At 39.5% G+C, this 17692-nt stretch overlaps 1 protein-coding gene and 2 long non-coding RNA genes across 5 annotated transcripts in view; 2 read left to right on the top strand and 1 right to left on the bottom strand.

The window, feature by feature from the left end:
- Window positions 1-1823: 1823 nt before the first annotated feature.
- LOC137471159 (plasminogen-like) lies at window positions 1824-16522 on the bottom strand. 3 transcript variants are annotated; one of them, XM_068185253.1, is made up of 12 exons: window positions 16387-16522; window positions 13429-13564; window positions 12688-12794; window positions 11522-11636; window positions 10329-10492; window positions 9630-9759; window positions 9388-9506; window positions 7781-7943; window positions 6792-6922; window positions 5790-5949; window positions 4107-4297; window positions 1824-1964 (listed from the first exon to the last, which is right to left on the bottom strand). In XM_068185253.1, the coding sequence occupies exons 1-12, from the start codon at window positions 16433-16435 to the stop codon at window positions 1960-1962; spliced, it is 1470 nt and encodes a 489-aa protein (XP_068041354.1). In that variant the 5' UTR covers window positions 16436-16522; the 3' UTR covers window positions 1824-1959. The 3 variants fall into 3 exon arrangements, with proteins under 3 accessions (XP_068041354.1, XP_068041353.1, XP_068041356.1); XM_068185252.1 differs by having other exon boundaries at window positions 1836-1964; window positions 4065-4297; XM_068185255.1 differs by lacking the exons at window positions 1824-1964; window positions 4107-4297; window positions 5790-5949 and adding an exon at window positions 6221-6702.
- Window positions 1959-3936, top strand: LOC137471161 (uncharacterized). The gene is made up of 2 exons (XR_010997448.1): window positions 1959-2666; window positions 2835-3936. It is a non-coding gene; the product is annotated as an uncharacterized lncRNA (long non-coding RNA).
- Window positions 7863-17692, top strand: part of LOC137471160 (uncharacterized) — a 33931-nt gene continuing 24101 nt past the window's right edge. The window contains exon 1 of the long non-coding RNA XR_010997447.1: window positions 7863-7997. This is a non-coding gene — a long non-coding RNA (uncharacterized lncRNA). The remainder of the gene's footprint in view (window positions 7998-17692) is intronic.

Below are 17692 nucleotides of genomic sequence, written 5' to 3'. Positions count from 1 at the left end.
CCAATGCTGGTGCATGTGTGGTTGAGGATGGGTCAGGCCTTGCTTCTGGTGAGACAGTGCCCCACCCCCAGACCCCCAGCCTGGCTGAGCTGTCAATCAATCAATCAATCAATCACTAGAGGCTGTGCTAGCCCAGCTCCTGATTCTTTCCCACTGTAGACAGGGAAGGATTAAAAGAAAGATTTAGGTTGGATCCAGATCATTTTAGTAGTAGAATTGTACTGCATGTCGTTTCCTGTGATGTCCACTGACCTTTACTCTCTCCCTGAGTACAGGTTCTGGGAATCTCCCTGAAAGCTGCTTGGTGGGAGGGATGAGGGTGGTGATCTGGGACATGTGTATTTGTTTGGGTTGTAAGGATACCTGGACATGTAAGATTGTGGAGACCAAAAGGCAAGGTGGCCTAAATTGAATTTGCCAAGCTTTATTTGGAACTCAGCTTACAAGTCCAACAAGTATCACAAATAGTTGTGAAAATTATCTAATGTTAGAGAATGCTAAACCTCAAAGTAGGAAAGTGATGCCTCCAGGAGCACAGGGAATCACTGATGATCTGCTGGATTTCTTTAGGTGCTGAAAGACTGCTGCATGGACTCACCCCCTAGAACCTGATTATCCTGTGATTTTTGGATTCATGGGACGGTGGGGGGAATGAACTGCATAAAATATGTTAATTAGGTTTTATTGATATAACAATTGCCCCTTGTTTCAATATGCTTTCCTCTTCTTTCCTTTCTACTCTGCCTGTTAGATGGGATAGGGAGAAGAAAGGTACCCTGATTAGACCAAAAGAAGAAAGGTCCCAGTGTGGTGGTCCTGGTTGATGTCTTGAGACGCAGGATCATTGTCAAAGACTGGATAAGTTTAGTGTCTTGAGCCAGTTTTTGGGGTGCTTGAAATGCTTGCTTATGTGCTGCTAGGTGAGGCGGTGCCCTGCCCTGCCCCCAGACCCCCTCAGCCCTGGCAGAGCGGTCAATCAATCAATCAATCAATCACTGACATGGGAGGGTGCTAACCCAGCCCCTGACTGGCCAAGCAACTGGAAGTCTCTCCTCAGGGGAAAGGCCCATGGAGACTTAATAGATGGAGGACAAGGCCAGCGCATGGTCTTGACCCTGCCAGCTTCCTGGAGTTCCTATATCCCCCACAATGGAATCCTAGGAGGTGGTAGATCTATGTATGTTCTTCTAAATCTCTTCTGTCTTTCTGTCTTTCTCTGTCTCTCTCTTTTTCTTATCCTAATTCTCTTTTCATGGAACTTTGTGGGTAATGTCAGATCTCATAGGTTTAAAGGTTTCTAGGTGAAATGGGCTAAGTAAATGCTAAGTACTAAATTAATGCTAAGTAATGCTATGATAAGTGAATATGTTGTCATATTTAATCCTTTTGCCAAAGTCCCTTTATTTTCTGTGTTTTTGCCAGTAAGCTTTTATGTGATTTTTCACCTCTTGAGAGTATCTGGTTGGGATTTCTCTTTGTGCCAACTAGTGTAAAGAAACCTTCATTTTAATTCCTGGATTTAAGTATTTGGTGTGTAACAGGGATGAAGTAGCAGCTTTACAGCTGCTGTCACATGCTATCATGGTTGACTCACACAGGTACAACACGGATACTCTGACAGACAGTAGCAACTGGTCAGCTTGGCTATTGCTTTGCAATAGCTACTTACGCTCAGCTAGTAGTGGTATTTATTGAGGATTCCTATGAATTATTACATAATTTTTAAAACCAGTCATAAAACTATACTTGAAATGTTGTTTCTGACACAGGGACTGCTTTCCAGAAAAATTAGCCTGCATCCAGATTCAGTGGGAAGCCATTGCATTCTTGATCCAAGAAACAAAACCAGGAATTTGGACAAAACCAGGCTTTGATGGCTGGATACAGTTCAGTCCCCAAGAGGTGACTCCATATTGGACAAATCTGTTCTTCTCTTGGCAGACCAGAGGTCCTCCAACTTCAGCCTAGGGAGGAAAAGAGTATGAAGTAACTTCTCTAGTAATAGGGACACTAGGCATGCAATCAGCAAAATACAGGCAGGAATAATATTGTAGCTCCAAAGGCTTTAAAATGTGACTCACTCAAGGACTGTAGAGAGAGAAAATGTTTTATTAGACCTACTGGAGTAAAAGAACTGGGGGGTGGGGGGGAAACCCCTTGTCTCTAAGCATCCAGGCCATGCTCTTGGCCTGAAGATCCACCAGTTATGGATGTGAGTACAACCCCAGACCATCGTGAGGTCAATTACACACACAAAAATGGAACTTTTCTCATTTTCCACATCCCCAGTCTATGTAATCTGGACAAAAAAATAATTTAACTGTTTTAATGCTGTTCCTTGAAATGCAGGCTTAGCAGGATATGAATACCTGTGTCTGATGATTTTTGACTCTACCAATGAACGCACTGCCTACAGTCTCTTAAGTCCAGGCAGTATATTACAGGCTTTGCTTCAGGTGAGTGGGGTATTCACAACACTGGGCTAATATGAGTAAGATATTACCTTACACAATTTCCCTGCTATTGTGGTTGACTGTGTGAATTAAGAAAAAAAAAATGCTGTGTATACTTCAGTTCTTAGGCTTCATGCAGAGACACTGAGCTTCTGAAACTATTTCTGAGCCTTGAAAGTCCAAATTACATGCATTTACCTGCTTATAGTCAAAGTTAGATTATTCTTACCCCACAGTTATCTATGCTTCCCAAAGTAAATTCACCACAAAATTAATTATTTTTAACACTTCCATTCATAAATTCAGGGTGATTATATATTCATATCAAGGAACTTGAGGCCTTTTCTGTAACATATTGCAAATATCTGGAAAGACTTCAAGGTTTTTGCTAAATTGGTATCAGTAAGCACTTTCACGAGAGAAGCATATTTCAGCAGCCCATTAGACTGAAGGAGCAACTTTTGCTTCCAAAGTCTTTGCTACAGGTAGTTCTTTTCTGCTGCATGTAAGAAGAGCACACAACTCAATTTAGGAATGTGTCTTTTGTTCAACCCTGTCACCTTCCTTTGCAAAGTAAGTAACTCATGCAAAGCTCCACTATACTTTAAGAAATGTCGTACCACTTTCACCAATATGAACTATTAATTAAGGAAGTAACAAAACAGGACAGAGCAAAACCTCATTTATCTAATTTTGCAAAACAAAGCTGCCTTTCAACAATACAAGCTAAGGTCACCCTCCTGAAAAGATAAAGCACAACACAAGCAAAAATCTTATGATAATAACAGTCACATATTTCAATAGCACACAACTAGAGAAATACTAGAAATGTTTGTTTTCCTCCTATTCACTTAAAAGAAAAAGACATCCTTCAGAATGCACTGTAAAATGACATACACTACAGGACATATACTAACTAAAGAGCGCTTGCTGCAAAATGCAGCAGTACAGATCTGAGAGCTGCAGGAGGGGCGTAATTGTTACATCGCAGGCCTAGTCAGTGTCTTGGTTTTGGCTTAGATAGTAATTTTCTTCTTAGTAGCTGCTAGAGTGCTGTGTTTTAGGTTTAATATCAGAATTACAATTATAACACACTGATATTTTGGTTGTTGCTAAGTAGTGCTTACTCTAAGTTAAGGACTTTTCAGTTTCCCCTTCTCTGCCGGTGAGAAGGTGCACAAGAAGCTGGGCAGAAGGACGGCCAGGACAGCTGACCTGGCCTGGCCACAGGGATATTCCATTCCAAAGAACAACATGCTTATTACATACACTGGATGGAGCCACTAATTGCAGCTCAGGGACAGGCTGGGCCGTGGTCAGCAATTTTATTGTGCATCACTTTTGTTCCTCGGGTTTTGTCTCTCTCTCATGTTTCTGTTACAATTATTATTATTATTGCTGCTATTATTATTATTATTATAGTTATTGTATATAATTTTGTTTAAATTATTAAACTATTCTTATCTCATGAGTCTTACTTTTTTTTAAAATTCTCCTCCCTGCCAAAGAAGGGGTGTGGGAATAAGTGAGCAGCTGCATGGTACTTAGTTTCTGGCTGTGGTTAAACCATGACACTCAAGAATAATTTTGATAGGTTGCGATTTCCTGTACCCACAGACTCTACAGGAGGTGATGCTTATAGCCAGCTGTTACCAGATGTGGTGAGTGTAGTCAGGCCAATGTTTTGTTCCATCATTCCAGGGGAGGCATTCGGTGCAGATGGTTGTGTATGATCATCACACCTCTTGAGATTGCAGTATTCCCATATTGTGTTGGGGTCAGTGGTGAAACACCACGGGCTGCTGTCACCATCTGGGTTTCTACAATAGTTGTCCCTCAAATCCCTGCACAAATAAAATCAACAGTCATGCTGCATAAGACTGAAAGTAAGCATAGGAATATCTTCACAAAAAGATGTACTATGTACAAATAAATAGATTTATTGTTGGTTTTACTTATGGCCAGATATCCTATTACCAGCAAGCACATCTGTGGTTGTGATGCTAGTGAAGAGTTGTATTTCACATGTGCATTGGAGTCTTAAATATATTTATACATAAGGAAACAATTCAACTGTTAGCTTATTCTCTGGCTGTAATATTTCAATATACTGAGTACCTAAATAATTGCCCCATATGGCAATTAAAAAAAAAAATTACAAGTAGGTGTGTGTAAGCATAAGCAATTGTGAATTAGTACAGAATGCGTGAATTAGTAATAAATATGCATGAAAATTCATACTACTGGGGGGAACTTAGGCTTTTCCAAAATTTTTTAAATGTCAAAATTCCTTCTCATATTCAGAAGAATGGCAAACAAATGCTTATGCAATTGATCCCATCTTACACCCCAAAACTCCATTTTTACTCACTTCAGTGAGACCACTCTCATGCCTGTGCTTGCTGGGGCATGGGGGAGTAGAATTTATCTTTTCAATAATTTGCAGAGTTGCAGTATTTCCCCCTTCTAAATCACAGCATGGTCTCAGAATAAAAAATAACTGCAATGCTTTTTCTCCGAATATGACAGAACACATGAATTCCACATTTTCCCAGCTTGATTTGAATTTTTAAAAATATTTTTGAAAGATATCATTCCCCTCTGAGGATATTCCAGTTTTTTCATGACAAAATTTAAATGAAAATTTCAAATTATTTAGGGTGACAGCATAAAAAGGGCAAAAAATTAGAAAAGTATCAACCTTCCTGCTTATAATCCACTAAGCATGATGGATTTCCTCACAATTGCTCCTGTAATTGTTATCCTGTGGCTCTCCTGCCCTTACTAAAAACTGGCACATTAGTGAATTTGATTAGCTTGTCACTGCTCCAGTTGTTCCTGGTGCAGTTTTGTTAATCTGAAGAAGATAAATCAAGGGGAAATTTCAGTGTACACAATTCTGGGTGCCCAATTCCAACTGCAAAGAACACTTAGTTGGTATTTCTAAACATGACATATCTGACTGTGTGTTTTGTATAATAAATGCTGTGTCCTCCACAGATTAAATCATTAGAAAGGCCACAACAAAAAGTCTTAAATTCATAAATGAAACACATATTTCAGTAGGTGCCTTGTCTCTGGATGCAAGTCTCCTGGTGTTTGTTGCAGAAGATCATATTTAAGAGTAAGGGACACAGCTGTATTTTACTCAGAATTTAGATAGCAAGGAAACAGAATTCTTACAAATGAGACTAACAGAAAACATTTCTGTATCTTAGAAAAGTTCTCTTTTATCAATATGTTCCCTAGCAGTGTTTTAAAGCATGGCTGTGCAAAGATAATACAACCAGCAACAGTTATTGCCAGAGAAAGATAGAAAAGGTGAGATAAACGTACGCGTCCGGGAATCTGTCTGGCGTTTTTATATGCATGTGTGGGAACATGGAGCTCCAGGCCTGGCACTTCTTTCCTGATACAGTGACAGAAGTTGTGCCACGATAACTCTGGCCTTTGCCTCGGTAGCACTCCTCTGTTAGGGGAGCTTGTACAGACACATCTGCGGCAAACAACAGAAACTGGTCTTTGGCATCATAATTTTAATGTTCTTACTGAGCAGGCACAAGAAAACCTCAAACACACAGGATGACAAAAATGAATGACTCCTTTATGCAGACAGTATCCAGTTAAGTCATCACACCTGCAGCAGAAAGGCATTTCCAAAGATACTGAGAAAACTTTCACAGTTTTAACAGCTGAGATGTTAAATGGTAGATGTTTTTCAGTGAAGGGTTCACCAGTTAGTTTCATTTTGGCATATATGAACATGTCAGAATTAAAGATAAGAAAGTTCTTATGCAAAATCCTCAAAGATTAGATACTGGTGATTTTGCCCATGATATTTCTTAAACAGACATTATGTTAAACTTTAGTCTCTCTATTATCCTTTTGATTGTGCTAAGACATTCTTGTTAATTTTGTGCTTAAATGAATGAATGTTTCAATGTGATTTTTAATTACGTTGAAAGCTCTTGTCCTCTCATTTGTGGCTAACTTCCAAAAATAGGAGTTTATTTTGTTTAGCAATTTTTTATCCCTTTAAACCTTTTAATTTTTCAATGAATTTGCTATAATTGGCCTACCTTCGGGAAGAAAGGAATATAAAAACATAAATATCTTTCATCCTGTAATTCTTCTGTTGAGTCAGCTCGTGATTTGCATCTTTCACTGTATTTCCCTAACCACTGAAAGTTCAATATTTGGCAGATTTTGCAACATGCCAGGCAGACAAACATTAAGAGTGACAACGTGACTGAAAAAAATCAATACATTTACAGTATGAAACAAGAAATCTTTCAGTGTTTTAAAGTTCTTATTTCAAGTACAGTCCACCATTCATACCAGCAATCCCTTGTTCTGTCCTGTCACAGGGAGGAATTGTGCAATATTCCCATCTCATGCTGCTGTTGGTGGTGTAGCACCAAGGCTTCTTCTCTCCATCAGGGTTTCTACAGTAGTTTTCCTCTAAGCCCCTTAAAACAGGAAACAGGAATACTGACTTTAAACCAGTCATAAAAATCTAGAGGGGTTGTGTGCAGGACTATTAAAAACTACTGCATGCAGAATTCAACTCGGTGTATTTATTCTTTTTGGAGATTGATTAACCCACACATCACTCCTTTGGGACTAATCAATGGTCTTCAACTTCACAGTCTGAATGCTGAAGATATAGGAAGAACTTTTCCAATGCTTACACTTTCTGCTCTTGTTGTTGAAGTCAAGATGCAGCAGTAAGAGCACACAAGGCACTGATATCCCTGAGATTACAGTAAGAGCCAGGCAAGGCTGGATGAGACAGACTGGAATGTGTAGATAGGAGCACTGTTGCATGCTCTCTGCCCTGTGAGAGTGAACAGGGTTTCACTTCCCTAGGAAAACTTGCAGGATCAAACTACAGAGCTATAGACCAGGTCAGTCCCAGCTATTCCTGCACATTGGTAATGCTCTGCAAACTTGGCTTCTCTGACCTTGGAGCACAAGGATGTACTGGAGTATGTTGTCCTTGGAGCATCACTCTTCAGAAGAGTAATGCACTGAAAATGCACCAAAACACAGCCGAGGGATTTTTAACATAAAAGTAGTGAACTACTTATAGCTCTGCTGTGGGATGTGGAGGAGACAAGTGAGAAAAATACAAGAGAATAAACAGGGAGGCAGAAAAAAAAAAAGAAGAGCAAGACCTGAACAGAAGTAATGAGCACTGACAACTAGTGAGAATTACAAGTTAACAGTATAAATGAGGAAAACCTGTCCTTCTCTTGCCTCTGCATCTGGATTGATAAGGAGTAACTGTTCTTTGGTATTTGTTACAATGATGAGGCTCAGCGTACTTGCAGGGATATCTGTCAGGAATCCAGCCATGTTTGTGAGGAAACTGTGTGTTCCAGTGTTGACAGGCATTTCCCGATTCGGTGATAGCTATCCTTCCTCGATAGTCTTCACCTCTCCCTGAAAGACACTGGGAGTCTAGACCAGAGACTGGTGGGGGTGTAGCTGTAACAGGAAAAGAAAAAAAAGAAAAGGAAAGGGAAGGGGAGGAAAATACTGGTAAGTAGTGCTTTCAAAAATATATAAACGCCTTTGTTTCTGTAATGTTGAAGATGTATTCTTTTTTCTTTCAGCAGAGGTTACACTGGTTAAAAACCATGTCAAAATCAAAGAGGACATTTTTATGGGCCTCCAGACTGCCAGATGGATGTCCTGTGTCTGCCCTTTTACAGCAGCCAGTAAATAACTTTGCTGGGTTGAGCCAGACTCTGTGCCTACTGTCCCCTGAGAGCAGAACAGGAAAGGTTGGAGTAGTCTTGTACAGTCTTGTAAACCCAAGTGAGACGGAGTACAGTAATATAATACACACAGGTAGAGTGGAAGGCCAGAAAGGACCAAGAAGAAATTGTGAGAGAAAGCAGAACAGCCTTCGGAGCTGAACCTCTGGAGTCAGTGAAGTGGGGAAGAGGGACAGAAGATATAGTGAAAAAAAGAAAGTGAAATGGTCTGCCATGTGGGGAACAGCAAAGAAAACAAGAGTAATGATCAGAGGCATAGAACCTGCAGAGGGCAAATGGAAAATGAATTTACAGCGCATACCTATAATATACAGAATTCCCCAAAGACATGAGTATGACCCTAAAAGGTTGGTATGTTCCTTAAACTCTAAGTTCTAAGGACAGGATGGAAATGCTGTGGTAGCTGTCACAATTTATAATACAAAAATCTGTAAATAGTTATTCTGTCATCTGTAATTAAGCATGCTGAAGAGAACTACATCTAGGAAACACACACCACTGCTTAGAGCACTGGCAAGTGCAGATACATAAGAAAGCAATCTCTAGAGAGAAAAAACACACTTACAATTTTTTTCTCAAAGTGCAATGCACTTCTACAATTGGGAATGTTATCTCTTAATTCAGTGCCTTGGAAATATCCAGATTTAGTGTGCTCAATGTAATGGGTTAAGCTAGCTCACTGATAAGTCAGGTTTTTTCTCCTGAGGCCTGAACCTGTTTCTCAGGACTCAACCCTTGCTAAGAAAAAGGCAGTGCTGGCTGTGCAGATCAGACCCAGGTAAAATATCACAGTATAGCCACATGGTAATTTAGATGATTTCTGTGAGTTAGCAAATCACCAGTAAACTACACCTGATTTAACCTTAATGTCTTGCCTCCCAGGTAGGTTGAAAAGTAAAGTGGTTAAGGGCAAATTATGGTTTCCCATAACATCTTTGGCTGTACTGCACTTTGTGACACCTTCATCCTCACTGACCATACATGATTTTACATAATAGACGTTTAATGAATGATTCTGCTTATTAATGTGCACTTTCCCTGATTCACAGAGATACCTCTAGGTTACTCAGAACTGTGGTTTCTTTTCTTTCCCCTCCTTGCATAATTTGAATGAGCTATCCTCTGGAGTGATCTCAGGAAATCAGACTCACTGCAACGAGGAATGTTGCAATATTCCCAGCGTTTATTTGGGTTGGTAGTGAAACACCAGGGCCGAAGTTCACCATCAGGATTGCGGCAATAATTCATCTTCAGATCCTTCTCTGGATAGCTGTACATTGAAAATGAAGAAAAACTCGTGAGTCAGCAATAGCCATGTGTAGCAATGAGGCTGTCTGCAGGCAGGGTCTTCCAGGCTCTGTGGGAATGAATTTGGTGCTGAGTGTCAACTCACTGCTTCAGGATAAATCCATGCATATGAGGCTCCTGGACATCCCAGCGCTGGCACTCCAGTCCAGACTCTGTTCTCGAAACTTCTCCGCGGTAATCCTCGCCATTACACTGCATGCACTCCCCTGTAGGTCCTAGGCAGAAGGAAAATGAAGCAAGGAATGGTCTAGCCTATTCATGGAAGATTATGCTGAAAGGACAAGTGAGGTTTGCTCCAGCTAACAATGAAAGGAATTCAGAAATCTGTGCATTACAGCCTGGCCAAATTAATAATGCTTTAGGAATATGTTTCACTTGCAGGGAGGAATTTGTCATGTGTCTGTATGTACTGGTAGCAATGGGAGTTCAGTGTGTTGCACAGCACTTGGGTCAGTCTTCACCCTTGTTACAATTAATTAAATTGCTGGTGTAAGAACAATATAGTCCTTATCCAGATCACTGTCATTCTCTGCCAGTAGAGTTAAATGTAACAAGACAGATGAGGATAAAGCAAACAATATCAGCAAATTTAGTTCTTCTATATTTACAAAATAACTTTGATAACTCAAGCCAGTTAGGAAAACAACCTCTCTGTTGAGAACTTCTTAAGTTCATCTTGATTTAAATTCTAATTTGAAAAAAAAATCTGTAAAAATAAAGCACAGAAATGTAGCAGGACTAATATTATCTAATTGAACATCTCTTCTCTGAAAAGTAAATATACCTTCTCCAGTGTGCGTGACCTGGTCCTCACACTCAGGGATGGCACAGTAATCAAATCTCATAGCAGGATCTGTTGTGTAACACCAGGGTCCACTTTCATCTGCATCAGGGTTTCTGCAGTAATTTTCTTCCAACCCTGCATTGGGGTGTTTTTCAGGTGTATAACTGTAATAGTATTAAAATTCTATTTTAATGCTAGTACTTTAGTGGCACAGAAGGGAAACGTCTAACCTACTAAGCTGGCTGTGAATTTTATACATTCACAGTAAAAATGAGAGAAACTGATTTCCCATTGTAAGCCATGAATGAAAACTGAAAAATCATTCCTAACTACAATTATTAATAGCTTTCTCCCTAGCCCCAGTTGCTAGTAAGAAGTGAGCTTAAAGCCTGTAAGGACAATGACAGTCTCAAAGGACAATTATTGTTTTTAATACATGCATCCAGTTGATCTAATCAGCTCAATACAACCTGTGGCTCTGTCATGTGTTTGTCTTAATGGAGCTACTTTAAAAGTTGTGTACTTCTAGAGATTATTCACCAAACACAACTAGGTCTCACAGAGATCTGAAGCAAGTGAAGCTAGGCTTCTTCCTACAGCAATCTTCCCAGAGAAGACTAAATTACTTCAAAATTATCTGAACAAGAGTATCTGAGTGTATTTAATTAGAATAAAAACAAAATAATTTTTAAAATAAAACTTCAATATAGATCAGAGGACACTGGACCTCTGCTTCCCCACTTGCTTCAGTGAGCCCAATGGCAGCCAGCCCTGAGAAGACTCTACCTAGCCAGATCTATTTGACCCTTGGTACTTTTCTCAATTTTTTTTTTGGACTATCTGTATGGCAGGTAGGGGGGGGGCTAGAGTTGGGCAGATATCACTTTATACAGAGGAGAGTAATTCTGACCCCACTGTTACCAATAGCAAAAATCTTCATTGTGTTGAGAGAATGAGCATTTTAACCTCACATTTAGACACAATTTCTCTAGCTGACAATGCGTCCTTTCCTTATCCAGATCATTGCAACAGAGTCAAAAGTAACAAGACAGATAAAGATAAAGCTGTTTTTAAAAGTCACTTGACAACAGGATTTGATAACTTGCACTATAAATCTGTGTATATATATGAATATGAGAAAACTTGAAAAAGGTTCAGAACAGCAAAAAAAAAAATTGTAAATAGGGACATACTTTGGTTTGTGGGGTACTTTTTCTGCCCACTTCTGGCATGGAATACCCTTCTGAGTCTTGGCTTCTGTGCCTCTGTAGTCTGTCCCAATCCCTCTTTTACACTGCATAAGGTAAACTGAAATGGAATCATATTATTAATTCAGTGGTGTTACAACATTCATTTCCTGGTACTGAAAATCTGCAGATATATCTGAAGCTCAGCTGTACTTGATGAACCATGTTTTACTCATGTTTTGAACCTCTTGTGCCTGCAAACATTCTATAATGTATTTTAAAATAAATTAATTACAGCTACTAAGCATCTAAAGAGAGAAATTTCTGCAGCATTGTTATAAAGCTATATAATCAAGTCAAAAGAACAGCTATATCAAGTTTTTGATATGCAAAAAAATACAGGCTTATACTATTATAATATGGGAATAAATAGGAATGTCTTTCACCAGCAGCTGGGGATTCTTGGAAAGGTGTTATTCATAAACACATTTGCAGTGTGGGTGTCATCCAGCTATCCCTTTAAGCCAGAAAATACTTGGTTATCAAAATGTACTTGTCATATAAGTGGCCCCCAAACTCTGATTCATCCTAGCCTTGGACTCTCCCAGGTACTTTTCTAGTGTAACTCTAAGACAGAGAATGCAAATCATGTCAATGGTGCTTCTATTGGCAACAGACACTGAAAAATCTCCATTTATTGAGGTCAGTGATCTTGATTTCCCCTTCCTTTTTCCCTTTTTTGTTTGCACAAGAAGAATCTCCCAAAACCTCAAAAGATAAAATGGACATGTTAAAGCAATATAACAGGAGACCAATCTGCTAGGAAAAAATGTGTTCCTTCTAAATTATTTAACCTGTCTAAATAATAAAGCTGGACACATCTGACACCCAGGGAGAAGAGGTGAAGGCTGTATAACTGGGTCTGGGAGGAAGGCAACAAGTAACTTCCCAGTTCATATGTCACATGGAGACCACCATGGATCTAGGCCTTGGTATTTGATCCTTCTTGAACAGCATTTTTAGTAACGTGGCTTCTTCCTGTTTGCCCCCCAAATTCTCTATTAGTTTTCTGCCCTCTACAGGAATTTGCTCCAGCACTGCAGCAGAATACAGAAGGATGCCATTAAAATAGGCTTGATGAATAAATATGTAACATCTTACTGTACACATACTTCTCTTCTCATAAAGAACTGTGTCTGTGCTGGTGAATGTCACTGTCATTTTAGCATTTTCAGCCAGTGTTAAACACTGTAGTATTTTCCTGGTGAATAGGAAAGCCCTGTTGAAATTGAGAAGGAAGCAATATTGACATAAGATGCAATATTTTAAATTCAATTCAAATTATTCAACTCATAATTATTTTTGTATGAATTATTTATCGGCTAGCACTGTCTTATATTCATTCTTATCTTTCAGATACTGCACTCAATATTTTAGGCAAGTAAGAGATTACGGTTACCTACTACTCTAAAGTGGCTCACTTATTCAGGATATATGACTACATGAAAAAAATATTGTGTGGGAAACTAGAAACTGCATTGGCAAAACATTATTAACATCATCCTAGATGCTCAGGTTAGTGACTGTTCCTACAATGAACTAGAAACCCTGCACTCTTGTGGAAAAAAGCAGCATCCTGCCAGAGAGGCTCAATCAGTTCTCCATGTAATGTTGGATACAAACGGGAACTTGAACATTTACATAAAATGAGTAGTATATTGTGAATCTTTACTTGATCCTGTGGTAATTTATGGCTGGAGATAAGTCACAAGCTAAAGGCACAGCATGGGAGACACTGCTGTAGGCAGAGCTGCAGCAGAACGGGGATGTTGGTTCTGAGTAAAGGTAGGAACATATATCATTGATATGCAGACACCCACAATGGCACAGTTTTAAGATTCAACAGAAATTACCTGCAGGTAAAATTTCTTTCAGCTTCACATTTGTCTGCACATTCTCTTTCATTATTTGTCTCATAAAACTGTTTGTTTGTAGTAAATATCCAAATACCATCTGTTTTTGAATAGTCATCCAGTATATCTCCTTTCACTAGAAGGGAAGAAAAGGAATCAGATGTTAAAAATGAGAATTCTGCAATTAAGAAGATCTCTGGATTTCAGTCCCATTTTCCATGTAGCTTGGACAGATGAAGACACAATTTATTTTGCATAATTCTGGGTAAAAGATTATAAACTCTGAGGTTATTTCTATCTCCTGACAGAATCACAGCTGAATGACTGCAACATGTCATGGGAAGAAAAGAGGCAGAAGAAAGATGTAGAGGCAATTCTGATTAGAGTTATGCATGAGTTTGAAGCTAAAAGCAAAAAAATGGGAAACAAGAGTGAGGGGGAAGAGAGAGAGAGACTAAGTGGTGTCAACATCAACCAGAGAAAGATGAAGGGAAGTGATACCCCTATCAAGGTTTTGGAGAAGCATGAATTAGGTGGATGGGAGATTATGACCTGTCATGTGGATTGTGCAGTCCCTGCAGCTTCGTTGGTCGCTGCCTCGTTGTTTGTCCCAAGATGTCCTGCCCTAGAGCAAGGCACCTCAATCACAAAGTTACTATATAGCCTTTTACAATGCCCACCATTGTTTTATTGCAATGGATTGAGCAGGCTTAGTAATGAAATTGTCAGGCTACATCTCTGTTGCAACAAATTAACCCAAGATTTAAATTAGTAAATGAGTTAGTATTATTAGATCTGAAAGCTACATATGCATAAGATTTATATTATCTACCTGCTAAGAATTCTAACACGCCTCTAAAATACTGTAGCTCACAATAGAGTTTACCACCTAATTGATTTTTTTCTTTTTATGTCTAAAAAGATACTATGTTTCTGTTCCTAATTTCTACAAGAGTTCATTTCCATCTGCATCAGGTTACAGTGTTGCACAAGTGAGTTTAATTTGCCATATGGTTTAATTATTTAATTTTTTTTCAATATAGATTATTATTGACAGATGCAGGAAGTTCATAATTTTGTGAATTGTGCTCACAGGTAATGTTGTGAATCTTTCATTTACACACTCATATTAGGGCTGAATTCACTGCAACATCACTCCAGTGTTACTAATTCTCATGACATATGGGCCATTCATCACCTACCTCCATATGACACAGATTCACACAAAATAAAAGATAATTTGGCCACTAATGAAAATAAGATTTTTCATTGCCTGAGGGCATTTTCTAATACTCTTTGCAGAGTTGGATCAGTGCTAGAAAACCTGCGTGTCTTAAGAAATCCCTGACACTGAGGGATCTAGAGTCCTACTGTTACGGCAGGACTATGCAGAACACCAATAGCCTAGCCTACTAATTTCTCCTGATGGAGTTAGTAAACAAGTGCTTCCTTTCCTAAATTTTTTTCTAACTTAACTGAGGCCACTGTTCCAGGGGACTAGAAAAAGAAAATACTCCTTCCCAAACTTTATTTACTCATCTTAAAACTCTGTATTTTTTCAAAGAGCTCTACTTTGGATACTATTCCTTTTCAGTGACTATAAGAAAAAAAATTATTACAGTTGGATTGAGAATACATGGGAATTTGGATGGCATGCATAAACTAAAAATCAAGATAGATTGGCAGAAACTTAGATAATAGAAAAGAAAAGGTGATGCTGGTTGCCTGAAAAACACTGCAAAGTGTAAGCTTAAGAAAAGAAAATAAGAGACTTGAAATGCACCAGGGAATATATTAGTCTGACTAAAATCTATATAAACCCAGATATTGCACAGGATAATTTAACAGAATATTCAAATACATGTGAAAAAACAAATTTCTTCATTTCCATAAGCATCTATGCAGATTTGACCAGTACTAACCCAGAAGACATAAAAATTGGCTTTAAGGCAGTTGTGGACCATCACTTTTGAGCAAGTCAGCTAGAGCTGATAACAATGAACAAATAAAACCCCCCACTTTCTCAGCTGTCTTTTATAACCTTGTACAATCACACAATGATATGTCCCTGGTATTCTGACCTTAAGTGTCTGAACTATTAAAAACACATTAAAACTGTACTGATATGTATTTATCAGTTCTTTTAAAAAGTCATTTAAGTGCCATGTAATTATATGTAATTTCAAAATACAAGAGAGTATGGTATCTGATTGAAATATATACTACACATGTAATATTTATTTACAGAATTTGTAGATAAGCTTGAAATCCATATATTACCATCAGTGGAATATCTATCTTCTTCTGGAACTGTAGGAAAGAATTCTGGACATATGCTTGGAAAAGGTGATCTAGGTTACTGGGGAGTAAATTTCTACCTACTGCCCTCAGGAAAACAAGGGAGAACATTTTTATTGTAAGTGTTTGACAACAGAAAATGTGAAATTGCTGGAATATTAAGGAGCCTGTTAATTTTTCATTTTGTTTTAAATATTCCATTTCAAAGCTTTAAGACTCCTGTCATAAAGGATGAAAATCAGTATCACTGTGCTTAACAATGCTTGGCAGTAAACACAGCTTTACCTTTAGCATTTGATCCAATGCCTGCTGAAATTAGAGAGAGCTCACTGACTGCTGTGGGTTTTGCACTAGCCTTTGACAGGCTGCTTCCCAAGGGTGCCCACATCTCTGGCCATAGGAAATGTTTGCCTGGGGCCATTAGCTGCCCATACAGGCACCAAGGCAGCTGGTCTTCTGGTGTTGCTATGAACACAACCCTGGGGCAGCCACAGCTCTCACTGTTCTCAGCAGCAGCTCTTTCTGACCAGCAAGGCCCAAACCCATCATTGTCCAGGAAACGAGTGACACGTTGACTGAGGGACCTACCTTCACCGCACACAGTCTGCTAGTGTTTGGCCCAAGCCTCAACCAAGCAAGCGGAAGGCAAAGGACTCTTACCTGAGCTGAGCAAGAAAAGAAAGAGAAAGGCAGCTTTGCTAATCCCCATTTTGGCCCAGCTGGTGGGTGCTGGAAGTTTTGCCTGTTGGTGCGCAAAGTTTTATTGACTCACACTGGAGTTGAGGCAGCATCAAACAAACAAGGCAGGAGGGTTAAGTTAATCATTCTCCTGTGCTGTGCCCCCCTTGCCATGGTGTGGCTATCAAAACAACCTTGAATTGGATGGATTACCAAATCAGGCTCAATAATTTCTACTGGATACTGGGAAATGTGAAGGCACTTCCTTCTTTTGTGGGACATGTTTGTTGTTTTTTCTCAGATTGCTTGGCATCACTTTGTTAAGGTAAAGATGAGGATCATAGTGGTGGAAAGTATGGGAACAAGACACAATCCACCCACCTAATTCTATATAGTCCTGGGTATTCAGCTTTAGGTCCCAATAGTACTTCCAGTCATAGACTTGGACTGCTTTAAATTGGAGCTGCTGCTGATTTATGCACACGTGTCGGTCCTCCAAAACAGACCCTGATAATGCTAGCTCTATATGAGAATTGTTTTTAACAGCATCCAATGCCCTTTCTGGAGGAAAAAAAATTACTTCCCTCAGCTTTTTTCCGTTTCTGGTTTAATTTTTGTTGTTCATGACTTGGGAGGCATCGTTCACTTTGGTTCAGTGTATGATGCGCCTTTGGCCTCCAGGCAAAACTGCTGATATCCCAAGTCTGCCCAGACCTCAGGGTGTGTGCAGGGTGCCCCATGCATTTCAGCAACATCTTTCACATCTGTCAACACCATGGGGCTCAGCTAAGGCAAGTCAGGCACTCCCAGCCATAGTGCCTTAGGAGTTTCAACTGGTTTGCCTGGCCAGTCACGGTAGCCTTTAGCTGGGATTGGGAGGGCAGATGAGAAATGCAGTTGGGAGGAATGTGGGAGTCCTGCATATTCCCCTCTGTTCTGGGAGTCACCTGGGGTAAAGCCAGTGGTCAAAGTTCCCTCCAGGGCACAGGTGGGAAATGCACCCTGGGCTGCTGAAGAGGCAGTGAGGAAGTGGCCTTTTTGTGGGCTTTTTGCCTCAGCTTTGTCACACTGCAGAGGTCTCTTACCAGTGTGTAACCTGTAGTGAGAACAGGCAGGAGTGGCACTAGCAGGAAAACAAGTCTTTGGTCGTAATTGTTTTGTGGTGAGTTGTGTCTATATGCCAACACACCCACAGCTCATCTGCATCCCAACCTACACAGTCAGGGTTTGTGCATATCATTCAACCTGTATTGTATCTGGCAGAAGGATATTCCTACAGGGATGTTCC

This window comes from Anomalospiza imberbis, chromosome 3, assembly GCF_031753505.1.
Source record: "Anomalospiza imberbis isolate Cuckoo-Finch-1a 21T00152 chromosome 3, ASM3175350v1, whole genome shotgun sequence".
Classification (NCBI taxonomy): Eukaryota; Metazoa; Chordata; class Aves; order Passeriformes; family Viduidae; genus Anomalospiza; species Anomalospiza imberbis.
This window is presented reverse-complemented; position numbering and strand designations above follow the sequence as displayed.

Coding starts and splice junctions, on each gene's coding strand:
- LOC137471159 (XM_068185252.1), bottom strand. CDS start 16,435: ATGGGGATTAGCAAAGCTGCCTTTCTCTTTCTTTTCTTGCTCAGCTCA. Junction 9,760..10,328: donor GGTCACGCACACTGGAGAAG/GTATATTTACTT, acceptor CCTTCTGCCTAG/GACCTACAGGGGAGTGCATG. Junction 7,944..9,387: donor TTGCAACATTCCTCGTTGCA/GTGAGTCTGATT, acceptor TTCCTGTTACAG/CTACACCCCCACCAGTCTCT.